This window comes from Podarcis pityusensis (assembly GCF_964106645.2).
Source record: "Podarcis pityusensis genome assembly, chromosome: Z".
Taxonomy (NCBI): domain Eukaryota; kingdom Metazoa; phylum Chordata; class Lepidosauria; order Squamata; family Lacertidae; genus Podarcis; species Podarcis pityusensis.
Genome location: NC_138044.1, coordinates 13097345 through 13112523, shown reverse-complemented (window position 1 = coordinate 13112523; position 15179 = coordinate 13097345). Strand labels below are relative to the sequence as shown.

At 45.4% G+C, this 15179-nt stretch overlaps 1 protein-coding gene across 6 annotated transcripts in view; it reads left to right on the top strand.

Annotated features, from left to right (window-relative positions):
* The window catches only part of PNPLA7 (patatin like domain 7, lysophospholipase), a 114163-nt gene that overhangs the window by 52885 nt on the left and 46099 nt on the right, over positions 1-15179 (top strand). For 3 of the 6 annotated variants that reach the window (XM_080989557.1, XM_080989555.1, XM_080989554.1), the window contains 2 exons: positions 6345-6405; positions 7355-7504. In XM_080989557.1, coding sequence (XP_080845683.1) covers positions 6345-6405; positions 7355-7504 — 211 coding nt within the window. Of the gene's footprint in view, positions 1-6344; positions 6406-7351; positions 7505-15179 lie in introns of all 6 variants that reach the window. The other 3 variants (XM_080989556.1, XM_080989553.1, XM_080989552.1) reach the window with 1 other exon arrangement.

Genomic DNA, 15179 nt, shown 5'->3' with positions numbered 1-15179 from the left:
CGACTGTGCGGTGCTGGGAAATCAATCAGTTCAAATCAATTCAAATCTGGAAATGGCTGGAGAGAGCTGGAAAGTCCTAGTGGCTTGAAAGGATACCTTCCCCAGAGCACAAAGAGGCTTTAAAGGCTTAAAAAAAGGGAAAAGGACTTATGAGCTCCAAAATGGCGCACAGAAGCTCTTGCTGCTTCCTGCACTACCCTATTCAACAGTTGTTGGGCGAGAAGCTGTATTACAGTGGGCTCAAGCGAGCTGTTCCCTGCCCTTTCTGGCGATCTTGAGGCAATGGTACAGTATGGGTTGCTTTTTGTTAGGCAGGATTCCGAAGAGCTGTGAACCATTTTTGTTGTAAAAGAAGAAGAAATCGCCTTAGTTCCCCACTCTGATGAGGCTCCTTATTTACGAGCATTTACGTAATCCCTGCATAAGTGGGGAGTCGCTTGTACATAATTATGTGTTGGTTTTAAAGAGCTGCTCTCTCTTGGTCCCCTCATTGATGAAAGGCTTATTGATCACAGTATGCAGGACCAGAATTGATTATATTGGATCTGGAAGGCAGTAACCTTTTGACTCTTGTCTGACCTTTTGACTCTTCCTGACCCCACTTGATGGCATTTTCCCTCTGCTTTCAGGGTTTCTGCCTGCTGCTGTCCTGACTATTAACTTGCAGACTTCCCTTCTCTTCTCTTCTCGCTCTCCCTCTCTGTCTCCCCCCTGCCTTTGTTTGTGTTTAAAGCCTCTTTTGCTCCTCTATATTTAGAATATAGCTCCATCTGTGTATTATTTGCCAGCAAGACTGTTATTGTCTTCATATGGAAATAGGGCCATGGAACTAGTTTTTGGGGGGTTTTTTTAGCTTAATAGGCAGTGGAGGTTGGGGAAATTCTTCACCCCAAACCAGATCTGTTTGGGGTTTTTTAAAAGTAGGTGAATTACAGGTGCTATGAAAAGCAGGCTGTCAATCAGCCTGTGTACTGACAAGCATCTGAGATTAGCTTAGGGGCAGGGGTGAGTAGCCTTTTTTCTGTCAGGGCAGGGGAACTGAATACCAGTGCTGCACAGGGCTAGAATCAAAGGTGGGAGGGGGGGGGTAACCAAATCCAAAAAATAGGTTGGACAACCCCCCTCTCTTTTAGCGCCTTTTCTCTATCTCTCTTTTACCCCCATAGCACCTAAAGGAATGTGAGGGCCACAGGCAGCCCTAGGGTTACTGAAAGGGGCATTGGGCATCTGACTTCCATGCAGAAGGTCCCAGGTTCAGTGCTTCAGGAAGGGCTGGGAATTTCTCCTGCCTGAAACCTTAGAGAGCTGATGCCCATAGGTGGACAATACTGATCTAGATTGACCAGTGGTGTTGCTTGGTAATAGGCAGCTTTCTTTACTCCCATGTAAGGGATGTGTAATTTTTGAAATAAAACGCAGTTAACTGGTTACGATAAAACTACATCAGACATAACCAGGACCCAAAACAGTGGACCCATTGAAACTGATATACATAGAATCATAGAATTGTAGATTTGGAAGAGACCCTGGGGGAAATCTAGTTCAACACCCTGCAGTGACTAACTTTGGTCAATTAATTTCAATGGGTCTACTCTTGAGTCAAATTTATATACATCTCTTAATGTACCTAAATGGCGGTGGTTTAGAGAGTAGCCTTTGGATTTGGGTTCAAATCCAGACATGGGACATCTTTGGGTGACCTTGGATCTGTTGCACCCTGTTGCGCTTGCTGCCATTCTGTGAAGGAAGAGGTTGCAGGAGTGCACATGGGATAAATAGTTTCAACAAAATTCCCATCATGGGCTAGGAAAACTAGAAGGAATCAAAGGAAACAAAACCACAAAACCCTTCTACTACCAATTGATATCCCCTTCCTCACAGAGTGAGTGTGTTCTACCTTGCACCCTGAATGTTAATGGGTCTTTCCAAAGCAATATTTTTTAAAAAATTTATCATTTGAAAGCTTACAAAGGCAAAGAAACAGTAATATGACAGCACTACCCAGAACAGAGAATGGAAGCAAAAATAGGATTTAGAAATCAGATGTACTGAAATCATGAAGTCTCAAGCAGTATGAACGGATTTACATTGTACCAAATTGCTTATTATGGGATTCCATTTTTCTATTAAGAGGTTATCAAATTGCCTGCCTTCTCTGGTTCTCACAACCTTGGTAAGCTTTATCACGTAGACAGCATCCCAGATTTTAATTGCCCAATCCTTTATGGGTGGTGTCCTGATTTTCTCCCAATTACTCCAAAGCAATATCTCTTTCTTTTCAAACAAGTCTTGCTTTTTTCTCATGGTCGTTTCGTTCATGGTAAGTTCAAGAGGGTTTTTGGTGTGGAGCAAGTCCACCCTCAAGAAAGCAAGGGGAGACATTGGGTCTGGGGGCTTGACAGGTACTTTCTGCTTCACAGGGTGATGTACTTTGGCTCTCAGTTGGAGTGATGAATGGCTTCTCATCTGCAGTATTTGCATTTTTCTGAAGCTGGGGACTTGACCCACCTCTGGATCTGTAAAGGGGTCTGCTTAACAATTAATCTTTTAAAAAATTACACTTTGAGTACTTTGTGCTGCTGTGCATAAGTCCAGAGGCGTCTCTGGGGATTGTGATAAATTACCTCTGCTGCTCCCCGCCCCCGGACGAGGGGCTGTGTCCTTGAAGTGCTGCACGGTTGCTTGGATCTTACAACATAGGCACTGTGGTTGCAATTGCAGCCTCAGTTTTGGCACTGCAGACATGTGTGGGAAAAGTGAAGCTTGGCTTCAGAGTGATCCGTTGCTTCCAAGCCACTCTTAATCCACCCTTAATGAAAAGGGCGGTAGAAACTATGAAGGGGTCAGAGCACTGTTACTGCAAAGGAAGCAAATGGATTTGACACTTCTTTCCCACCCTCAGCCTGTACAATTGTAAGGGACTAGAAACTTCATTTTGATTTTTAAGTGGGAGTAAAGATAATCAGAATGTGGGTGCCATCCCAGGATTTCTGGAATATGTGTGGATGAAAAGAATGAATGTGGATCTATTCTTGTAAGTGGCTTTAGGTACTAGGGAGATGTTTATGAAGTTATGGATGCTAGGAATTATGGATTTCCCCCTCCTACTTCATAAAAGCTAGAATTTGGAATTGCCCAGATTGAAGCTGATCAGCACTTGGTTCAGGACCAGACAGAAAGAACTACCATTTCTGTCGAAGCATCAGTCCCTTAAAGCTGTTTGTCTTCAGCTGGTGGGTCAAGGCCCACTGTTGAGTTGTGACCTGAGCTAAGGTGGGTCTCAGCACAGTACAAATATAGCATTCAAAAGTAGGTCCTCAAATGTATGTGTTAATACTAGATCATTAGTCTAAAAAGTATTTTGACTTAGAGTAGGTGTGGGGAATCTTTGGGCCTCCAGATGTTGCTGAACTGCAACTCCCATTGTCCCTTGCCATTGGCCATGCTTGTTAAGGCTGATGGAAGTTGTAGTTCAGCAACATATGGGAGGACCAGAGCTTCTCCACTCCTGACTTAGAGAATCCAGTACCATGATATGCATTGGCTTTTTAAAAAGTGTAGGTGATAAATGCACAGAGGGCTGGCTTATCACAGCTGTTTAATCATGGCAGTGAAATGCAACCTACATGTATAGCAGCAGTGTACTACTGAATTGTTGGCGGGGGGGGGGGGTTTAAGCAGCAGAGGCAAATAATCTCCTTTGTCCCCTGCTTATGATTTTCCTAGAGTATCTGGTTGGCCACTGTTTGGTCTGGAACCCAATTCACAAACTTTCTTGCATACTCATGTGCAAAAATGTGCCGGAATTCAAGTGAGTAGCTTAGTTGGAAAGATTTGTTTGTTTTAATAACTTCTAATATTGCCAACCCCCAGTTTTCAAAGGAAGCTCAAGGCTGATAGCAAATCCAGACATCACGTAATATTAAATATATATATCTCAGCCTCCATTCCTAGTTTCATTCTTAAGGCCTAAATAATGAAATACTAAAAAGTCTAAGCTGCAATAATGATGTTCAAAACAGCCATAGGAAATCTAAGTGACATCAGGTTGGCACTCTCTCTTTTCCAATTGGCTTTAGATTGTTCCCCCACAGCTTTGTCTGAAGACATTATTTGCTTCAGTGGGAATCTCTCATGCCATTATATTGGCATTTCTTGCCAATATCAGAAGAGCTCAAGCAATTTGGTTTGTTTTGGTTACTGGCATCATAGAAATATAGTAGAACTACATTCTCTCTCTTTATATAGAAAAAAACCCCTGTGTGCCCATGTGTGTGTGTGTGTGTGTGTGTGTGCACGCGCGAAGTGCTCAGCATGCTTTTAAAACTCCAAGGAAATCGTATGCTGCTCGCCTTGTTCAAATCCGAAATTGATGTTCCTGGTGCGTCGCCATGGCAGCGCCAGTGTGACTCAACCAGTGGCAGTAAGCAACCTGCTGTGTGCTCACTCAGAGCTGCATTTGGGATTTGTGTGTGTGTGTTTGTGTGCGCGCCTGTTTTTATAGCAAGTCACATGAAGGAGCGCAGCTTCTGGCAGAGGGCTGCAAACTCCTTCCTCCATGACCCCAAGGTCATGCTTGGGAGGTTAATGGGCAGGGTTGTGAATATGCTGCGCTTTTAATTCTTTGCCTCCCTACCAACATAACAATCTTAAATCAAGGTGAAAAGTGAGCTAAGAAGTTGCACGGGGTGGAAAGAAGTCCTAGGGGGTTAATGGGGGGAAGGGTAATATGGGGGAATGGCGGGAGTGGGTGGGTTGGTGAGTAGAGTGAGCATAGGCACAACAGTGTGTGTGTGTGTGTGTGTGTGTACACATGTATATGCACACACCTATAGAGGTCTATGCACCTATATTATTTCCAGTTTTGTCCTGCATAATTTAAGCTGCTGCCTCAGGGGAAAGAACAAGGGCAGCTCTGAGAGTGTACAGAATGGGCTGTGGCTCAGTGGGAAAGCATCTCCATGACTTGCAGAAGTTTCAGTCTCCAGCATCTCCAGGTGGGACTGCCTGAAGCCCTGGGGAGCTGTTGCCAGTCAGTGCAGAAAATACTATGCTAGATGGGGCAGTGGCCTGACTTGGTATCAGGCAACTTCCTATGTTCCTGGGAAGGACCATAGTACAGTAGTACCTTGGAAGTCGAACAGAATCCGTTCCAGAAGTCCATTCGACTTCCAAAACTTTTGGAAACCAAAGCACGGCTTCTGATTGCTGCGGAAGCCCCGTTGGACATTTGGCTTCCAAAAATAGTTCGCAAACCGGAACACTCACTTCCGGGTTTGCAGTGTTCGGGAGCCAAAATGTTTGAGAACTAAGCTGTTCAAAAACCAAGGTACAACTGTACAGTGGTGGAGCATCTACTTTGCAGGCAGAAGGTCCCAGTTGCAATCTCCAGCATCTCTAGGCAGATGAGGAAGAGACATCCCTACCTGGGAGAAATCCTGAGGAGCTGCTGCCAGTCTGTGTAGAGACTATATACTGAGCTAGATGGACCAGTGGTCTGATTTGGTACAAGGGAGCTTCCTTTGGCCACCATAAGTTTACCTTGACCTTCTCTTCCTCCCTTTATGGTACAATGGAAGAACTATCAAGCCTAAGATCCAGGTTCAAAGCCAGGTTCAAATTACAGCTACAAAGCTGACTCTGGGCCAGATATTTCATCACAGTTTCTCTGCCTAACTTATACCATGGAATTGTTAGGTTAAAATGAGCAGTGCATCACATGTGTGCTCCATAAGAACATAAGAAGAGCCCTGTTGGATCAGCCAGTGGCCCATCTCATTCAGTTTCCTGTTCTCACAGCATCAGAGCTCCCTCCCCTCCTGCAGTTTTCAGCAACTCGCTTTCAAACATTACTGTCTCCGACTGTGGAGGCAGAGCATAGTTATCATGGCGAGTAGCCTTAACTACACAATTTTTTCTAACCCCCCTTTAAAGCCATTCAAGGTGGTGGCCATCACTGCCTCCTGTGGGAGAGAGTTCCATAGTTTGCACTGTGTGAAGAAATGCTTTCTTGTCTTTACACACACACACACACACACACACACGGATAAATGCCCTTTGAACAAAGTTGAAAGGGTTAAAACAGAACCTTCAAAGCAGGAAGAATGCATTTCTGGGGAAAATCAACTTATTGCAAAACTTTAGCAAAGAAACCATTGTTTCCCTTGAAGCTTTTCTTTTGTATCAAGGAGCCTCCAGCCTCCAAGCATCTTGGCTATGCTCCATTTACAATCTGTCGTGTGTCGTCCCCCCCGCCCCAATAAATCTCAATGCGGCTGCCTGTTAAAGACACTTCTGCCACCCCTCAGCACTGTTTGGTCTGATGTTTGTGTGTCTCTTGCCAGGTTGTGACTCGGCTTATCCATTTGCTTGGCGAGAAGATCCTTGGCAGCCTTCAGCAAGGGGGTAGGACGATGCATCCTTGCCTCCCCTTTTTCTCTTTCCCATGTGTTGGGGCTTGGCAAGGTGGAGAGGGATTGGCTGTTTCCACTTCCACACTCTCCTTGGGGTGGAAGAACCAGCCAATTGGCTCTTTAAGGTGATTAAGTGGAGTGCTGCTATTGGCTGGAGAGATGATTGCACTGCTGGAACTGTCCTTACACTGTAGTTCTGCCTCTCTCTCTCTCTCTCTCTCTCTCTCTCTCTCTCTCTGTGTGTGTGTGTGTGTGTATTTGAGCTTTGTACAGTCCAGCATTGACTGATCCATGCTTATTACATTTCCCTCCACTCTTACCCATTTTTCTGCTGTTTCTATTCTTCCTTTTTCTGTGACTGGAAACTTGGAGCAGAAATGAGCTAACCTTCTGAACAACAGAGCCTAAATATGTGGCTAAGAATATTTCCATTCAGGAATTTATTTCCAGGCATTGACATTGCACAACAATTGTTACAGAGGCTGGACTGGCCCACAAGCAGAAATCAAGCATTTAGTGTTGCCAGCCCAGTACTGTAGAACACCCTTCTATCAGAGATGTGACAGGCCCCGTTGCTTTTGACACTCTGACATCTCTTGAAGACTTGGTTTCTGCCAACAGGCCTGAATGATTCTATGTATTTTTAAAAATAGAATTATGTTATAGCAGTTCTGAAGTATTCCTATAAATAAATAATGGTAAATTCAGCAACTAACAGCTTGTCCCTTTCATGACACTAGGAATTAATTGTCTGTTGTTTGTATTTTCTTATACACTTGTGAAAACCAATAAATAAAATAAATAAAAAATAAAATAGCAGCCACCTAAGGCTTTCCCCTGCCCAAACAGTAGAGCCAGCCCTGGCAAGTGCATGTGTTTGTGTGTGTTTGGGGGTGGTGTGGATAATGTGTAACTTTCTGAATGGTTGTTCTTCACAGCAGGTCACCCACTTGGACTGCATGCCTCTGGGAGCAAATGGGATGCCAGCAACCCTGCTAGCAACCTCTCCACAGTCGCCATCATGCCTGTGTCAGAAGATGTGCCTCTCTCCACCTTCACCCTGGAGCTCAAGCACGCCCTCTGCGCTATCGGTAAGAGCTCTCAGCAGGTGATGTTGTTGGCCCCATGGTTTGGATCTCTTTTCTGCATTAAATGGATGGGAGGAAGGGGCGGGGGGCATCCAAAGGCTGTATTTGTTTATTTATTTGATTTAAAAACCTTTGTATATGACTTAACTCCAAATAAAATCTCTAAGCAGTTTGCAAAACACACACACACACACACACACACACACACACACACACACAAATATACATTAAAACTAACAATGAGAGCCAAAGTTAAATTATCAGATTAAAAGAAATGTCGGCCTTTGCATGTCTGGGTAGGATTGGCTAAACAAAGACTGTTTTAAGCAAGCGATGAAAGCAGTACAGTGAAAGTACTTGCCTGTTATATCAATAGGCAGGGAGTTCCAGAGTGTAGGTGCTACCATGCTGAAAGTTCTCTTTCTTACCAGCACAGAATAAATATTTTGTCTTAACCAGTGTTACATTATGTTGCTTCCAATGTACATCCTATGCGGAGGAGGCCCATTTGAAACTGATGGGTGTGACTAACATTAATTTCATTGGATCTACACTGAGTAGAGCTTAGTTGGATACATCCCAAAATATTTGACAGGGGGCCTCATATTCTGGCTTCCAAGATCCAAGGGTCAATTAGAAAGATACTGTGTGTTTGTGACTTGAACTTTTCTCTCTTCCCAACATTTTCCTCTCCATATTCAAACCTTTTCTATCCCTTGATCTGTGTTGGGCAGCTGAAGCACTGCAGGTCAGAGTGGCAAATCCTGGCTGGCCCCCAGCTAAGACCCAGTGCAAAGCCTCTGTTGGGACATTGACCAGGAATAAGACTTGCCTGGGCCACAGCCGAAGACAACACTGACCAAAGTGATGATCAGCTCATAAGGGCAATGTCCAAGCAGTGCCTGAAATCCTCTCTGCTGGGAAGTCAGGTCAGCAGGTTGAAGAAGCAGAAGAGGATAGGTCTGTAAAGGAAGGCAGACTGGCTGTTGAGCAACAATGGGGAAGCACCAAGAAACAGGGAGGCACTGGCTGGGGCTTATGGGAATCATCATCCAATTCATTTCTGGGCCCAATTCAGGTTGCTCGTGTTTGTATTTAAAAGCCTTAAGTGACTCAGACTGGAAGACCACCTCCTTCCTGACAGACCTTCTTGGACTGTACTACTTTCATTGCCTGCTTAAAACAGTTTTTGTTTAGCCAAGCCTACCCAAACATGCAAATCTAATATTTCTTTAAATCTTGATAGTGCCTCCATCCTCACAGGCTGGGGGTGGGGTGTCCTGGAAGAGGGCCTACTTTGTGGCAGCCCTCAAGTTGTGGAACTCCCTTCCCACAGAGCTGCATCTGGCACCTTCATTATACATCTTCCGGCAAATGCTGAAGTTGTGCTTCTTTACGTTGCTTGGCCTTTAACACTTTTTAAAGGACCACCTTATTTCTGTGATTGTAAGTTGTTGTGAATTCTTTTTAATTCTGCATTTTAATTGTTGTAACCCACCCTGTGAACTGAGGGTGAAGGACAGATAATAAATTATTGAAGGAGGGGGACGCTAGAAGGGCAAAGGCTGGGCTGATATATTTAGCCACATTCAAATCCCAACTCAAAGACTCCAGCCTTTCTCCTTTATCTTATTCATCCACCTCTTAGCACAGCAGCCCCACTCTGTTTCATCCAATTTCTGGCTTTCTGACGGCTTTTCCCACAAAAGAGCCATAGCTCCTGTCCTGCAAACCTTCTACCCGTCAATTTTTTCAAAAGGCTGAAAGGCTGCTTTGTTTAGTGAAGCCATGCAGGGTTTCCACCCACCCACCCCTTTTGAGTGTTGTCTGGCAAGCAGCACAGTGCCATTCTCGTGCAGAGAGGGCCTTGTCATCAGCGCTGTTTGCGTGGATGGATGACGTCTTTTTTGTGAGGGGGTTGGGGGGCACAAATCAGTGTTTGCGGAGACAGCCCTCAGCGAGCCCCAGCAATGCTGGTTTCTTTGCTCTCCAGTCCTTAATATTCCTGTGCCTCTTCACTCTATGTACTGTTAGAAACAGCGCTGGTCTACATGGATCCTTAAGCTAGATCAGAAGCATCAAAAGAGACAGTGGAACAGTCTCCCTCGGGAGGTTGTGGACTCTCCTTCCTTGGAGGTTTTTAAGCAGAGGTTGGATGGCCATCTGTCATGGATGCTTTAGCTGAGATTCCTGCATTGCAGAAGGTTGGACTAGATGACAATTGGGATCCCTTTCAGTGCTATGTTTCTATGTTTCCATGATTCTAATGGTCAGGCTCAGGGATGGGAAACCTCAGGGTTGCATGTGGCCCTCCACACCTCTCTGTCTGGCCCTTAAGACTCTCCCTAAGCCAGATACCCCTCACGCCAGGTCACATCCTGCCTTTGAATGTGGAGATTCCATTCAACCATCAGTGCTAATAGCTATTGACCAAAATACGTTGAGTTTGTTACTTCACCTCTTGGCCTGCCTTTTCACCATTTGCCAAATCCCTCTTTAAAAACTTAGGAACATGCCTTATACCAAGTCAGAACCTTGGTTCATTTAGCTCTGTATCCTCCACACTGACTGGCAGCAGTTCTCCAGGGTTTCAGACAGGAGACACTCCCTACTTGGAGATTAAGCAGATGCCCTGCCACTGAGCTGCTACCCTTCCCTGAGGTGGCCACACCTACATCTTGTGGCAACGCATTCCACAGGGTAATTGTGCAAATAATAATAATATAATAATAATAAATTTTATTTATATCCCGCCCTCCCTGGCCAAAGCCGGGCTCTGAATGGCTAACATCATAGAAGTAAGACAATGCATAAAACAAGCGATCAATAAATTAAGATACATCCCACAATTAATTCAAACAAATTAAAATTAAAACTGGACAAGTGGCAATCTTCAGGTTAAAATTAAAGGTGGTTACCTACTGTTTCCACTGATATTATAAGCACCTGTGAGTGGGCTGGGAACCTCCTTCGTTCTTGTTCTTAAACAAGGAGAAAATGAGTCAGACTGAATCCTGACCAAAGGCCTGGCGGAACAGCTCCATCTTACGGGCCCTAAAGAAAGATATCAAATCCCACAGGGCGCTAGTCTCTTGTGAGAGAGCGTTCCACCAGGCCGGGGCCATGGCCGAAAAAGCCCTGGCTCTGGTCGAGGCCAGTCTGATCTCTCTGGGGCCTGGAATCTTTAGGATGTTGTTATTTGCAGACCGTAAGATCCTCCGTGGGGCCTACCAAGAGAGACAGTCCTGTAGGTACGAGGGTTCTAGGTCATATAGGACTTTAAAGGTTAAAACCAGCACCTTAAACTTGATCCTGTACTCCACCGGGAGCTAGTGCAGCTGGTATAGCACTGGGTGAATGTGATCCTGCGGTAAGGACCCCATAAGGAGTCTTGCCACAGCATTCTGCACCCGCTGGAGTTTCTGGGTCAGTTTCAAGGGCAGCCCCACATAGAGTGAATTGCAATAATCAAGCCTGGCGGTGACTGTCACATGGATCACAGTGGCGAGGTTGGGGCGAGAGAGGTAGGGGACCAACTGCTTAGCTTGGCAGAGATGAAAATATGCCACCTTTATTATAGTTGTAACCTGTGCCTCCATAGAAAGGGAGGCATCAAAGGTTACACCCAAACCCCTGACGGAAGGCGCTGGCACTAATTGCACCTAATAATAATAATAATAATAATAATAATAATAATTTATTATTTATACCCCGCCCATCTGGCTGAGTTTTCCCAGCCACTCTGGGCGGCTTCCAATCAAGTGTTAAAAACAATACAGCGTTACATATTAAAAACTTCCCTGAACAGGGCTGCCTTAAGATGTCTTCTGAATGTCAGGTGGTTGTTTATCTCTTTGACATCTGATGGGAGGGCCTTCCACAGGGCGGGTGCCACTACCGAGAAAGCCCTCTGTCTGGTTCCCTGTAGCCTCACTTCTCGCAATGAGGGAACCGCTAGAAGGCCCTCAGTGCTGGATCTCAGTGTCCGGGCTGAACGATGGGGGTGGAGACGCTCCTTCAGGTATACAGGACCGAGGCCGTTTAGGGCTTTAAAGGTCAGCACCAACACTTTGAATTGTGCTTGGAAACGTACTGGGAGCCAATGCAGATTTCTCAGAACCGGTGTTATGTGGTCCCGGCGGCCACTCCCAGTCACCAGTTTAGCTGCCGCATTCTGGATTAATTGCAGTTTCTGGGTCACCTTCAAAGGTAGCCCCACGTAGAGCGCAAGGGATGGGAGTTGTCCCCTCAACCCCATTTCGTCTTGACCCAGCCAAAGGACCTCTGTCTTCGAAGGATTTAACTTCAACCAGCTGCCACGTAACCATCCAGCTGGTTGAAATAGCTTCCTTTTCTCTCCTGGATGTGCTGTCAGCCCATTTCCCCTCAAAGACCTATTATTATTATTATTATTATTATTATTATTATTGGAGACTCTCACAAATCCCAAAATGGAGAGGTGGGGGGGTGTCACATGTTTGTGGTGAGAGGTGTTTGAGAGTTTACCTGCTTTAACAAATCTTATGAGAATGTGGAGGGGAATATAAATTTAAAATGCAGCACATAGTTAAATTATGGGACTTGCTTCCACAGGGGGCAGTGATGGCTTACCAACTTTAAAAGAAGATTAGACAAATATGCGGAGGATAAGGCTTTCAATGGTTGCTATCCACAGTGACTGTGCTATTCTTAAGTTCTTAAAAGAGGGTAATGGTCAAAACACCTAAGAAATAATCTTACCTGGAGCAGTTAATTTCACATACTCTGTATCTCCTTTTTCAGAATTCGGTGTGGGGTCCTATATTCTGAGTCAGGTTGCAGACCTGGGTTTCCTTCTAACAAAGTCCCAGAACAGCAGCCAAAACCACCTCTGCACTGTAATGAGGATGCAGTTGAGTGTGTGAGAGGCACATGCACCACTTTGCTTCAAGCATCAGGATCTGTGACTCATCCCAGTGCAGGCTCGAGAAGTGTGTTTGTGTGTGATAAAGAGAGGCAGGGAAGGTTGTTTACCAGGAAAGGATGATTTTCTGTGTCCTCTAGATGCTGTTAGGGGAAGAGTTGTCTGCTGTGTGTTGTTGAAGCTGCTTGATGTCAATGGCCAAGACAGATCCCCATCTTTCTCTTTCTGCTCATTAAGAGCTTAGTGACTTAAACAGCCACATGGATGCTGTGAGATGGGTAGAGGAGGTGCCTGTCCTGTTGTGTGTGTATGGTTGGTTTTTTTAAAAAGAATATAGGTAAAGCGACCTCTGACTGTTAAGTCCAGTCGCGGACGACTCTGGGGTTGCGGTGCTTATCTCGCTTTACTGGCCGAGGGAGCTGGCGTTTGTCCGCAGACAGCTTCTGGGTCATGTGGCCAGCATGACTAAGCCGCTTCTGGTGAACCAGAGCAGAACACGGAAACACCGTTTACCTTCCTGCTGGAGCGGTACCTATTTATCTACTTGCACTTTGACGTGCTTTCGAACTGCTAGGTTGGCAGGAGCTGGGACCAAGCAACGGGAGCTCACCCCATTGTGGGGATTCAAACTGCTGACCTTCTGATCAGCAAGTCCTAGGCTCTGTGGTTTAGACCACAGCACCATCCATGTCCCAAAAGAATATAACTTCACTGCAAAAAATGCTGATGCTTAGTATCTTTTTGGGAGTGCTATCGCTTTCCTAATCTGCAGCTGAGAGACATTCTGGGTTCACAAAATGTGTAAGAGGAAAGTGACATCATTTCATGCCATTCGGTTAAAGTGTGGGATTCAGTACTGTAACAAAGTTGATCCTGTTGCTTGCCCATGCCTGCCCTGCAGCAAATCTACCCCAGGAGATTCCTGTCTGTGATGGGTCTTGTGGAAAGTGCACCAGATTGGTGAAAATGAGCTGAAAAGTTGCAGTGCCACCAAATCTAAAATCAGTAGCAATTGCATAGAAAAAGAGGAAGAATGCGAATAAGGGTGTTGAAGAGGAGCAGACCAGGCATCTGGTAATGTGAAGGCAGCAAAAGTGTGGTGTTTTGATTGTTGTTGATTTATAAATTACTTTCTCAAAACAATTTACACATAAGATAATTAAAAACAATTAAAAACACAAATACAAATTCAGCAATACATTTGAGACGAGACTAAAAACCTAACAAGTGGGACAGTTGTAGCAAAGACGCATTTATATAGCTGGGAATGCCCTGTTGGAATAAAAAACATATTCTGTTGTTTCCAGAAAGTGCGGATAGTGGGCACCTGTTGTTTCTTGAGAGGAGTGTTGTTACGGAAAATAGGGGCAGCTACAATGAAAGCCCTGCTGGCTTCTAAGATCTTTGGAACTTGCAGGAGAAATTCTCCCACAGATATATTTTGCATCACACATGCACTCCAATGCAAATATTTACCTACTCATTTGTGGCTAGAGTGTCAGACTAGGACCTAGGAAACCAGAGTTTCAAATCCCTACTCAGCTATGAAGCCTGCTGTGTGTGTCCTTGGGGGCCAGTCACTGCCTCTCATCCTAACCTCCCTCATAGGGTTGTTGTATGTGGATTAAATGAGGAAGGGGAGAACCATGTACACCACCTCTAGCTCCTTAGAGAAAAAGGGAGTGGGATATCAGTGCAATAATTAAAGTCACCCTTTCCCACTTGTGATCCTCGGCAACTTGTATTCAGGGGAATGGTGGTAGATCTTTCCTGCTTTGATGTGGTGACACATGAGCATCAGAAACAAGTTTTCAGAAGAACACTGCTGCACTATGGCCAGGAGACCATCACTCTCATGGCCTCATGTGCCCTCCTCTTCCCTCTGCCATCCACATCCCATACGCATGGTGCTCATTCAGGCGCTGAGCAACTTGTTCCTCTAATTTGCAGCTGGGCCGGCCTTTCGTTAATAGGAAAATGAGTTATTTTGCTCTGTGCTGTGATTCTGGCAGGGTTTATATTTCATACTTTGCTCGGTGCGAGCACTTCTGTCAATACCACCCGTGACCTTTCTCTTTCTGGCATGACATTAATCCCTTGCTTTCTCTCTCTCTCTCCTTCTCTCCCTCACTTCTCACCCCCCCTCCCATCTGATGTGCCTTACAGCCGCAGTTACTCTGGGGGGAGAGCTTTGGTTCTTTGTTGACATTTATAGCAGCAAATAAAAATAGGGCCGAAAGGCAGCTGCAGCGAGCAAAGCGGCTTTGGGCATGAGGTGAAGTTGTTTTTTCAGAAGCAGGGTTCAGGGCCTCTGTGGAGTGTTCAGAAGGGTAAAAAAATATATCCAGAGGCCTGTGTCTACAGAGTCAGTGAGCTGAACAAAAGATACAAGATAAAGAGCTGCGTGTGTAGCTCTGCTTCTTTGTGACTGATTTTCAGGTTTACTAATTAGGAGGGTAAATGCTTGTAAATGCACGCACCCATGGCGAGTTAGGAGCCTTCTCCAGGCAACCAGTCAGAGGAGCATATATTAACTGGAAAGGAGCTGTGTGCTTGTCCCAGGGGTGGCCCATCCTGTTTTACCACCTGAGGCAAACCAGGAATGTGTTGCCCCTTGGCCCCCCCCCCCCGCTGCTGTGTCCCGTCTGCCCCACCACTTTCGCTGCTGCCAGAATGTCCCCTGCTCCCCCAAATTCCTCAAGGCCTTGTTGCTCACCTTTTCTGCTGCTGGGGCATGGAAGATGAGCAGTAACACCACCCACCAGAAGTGAGATG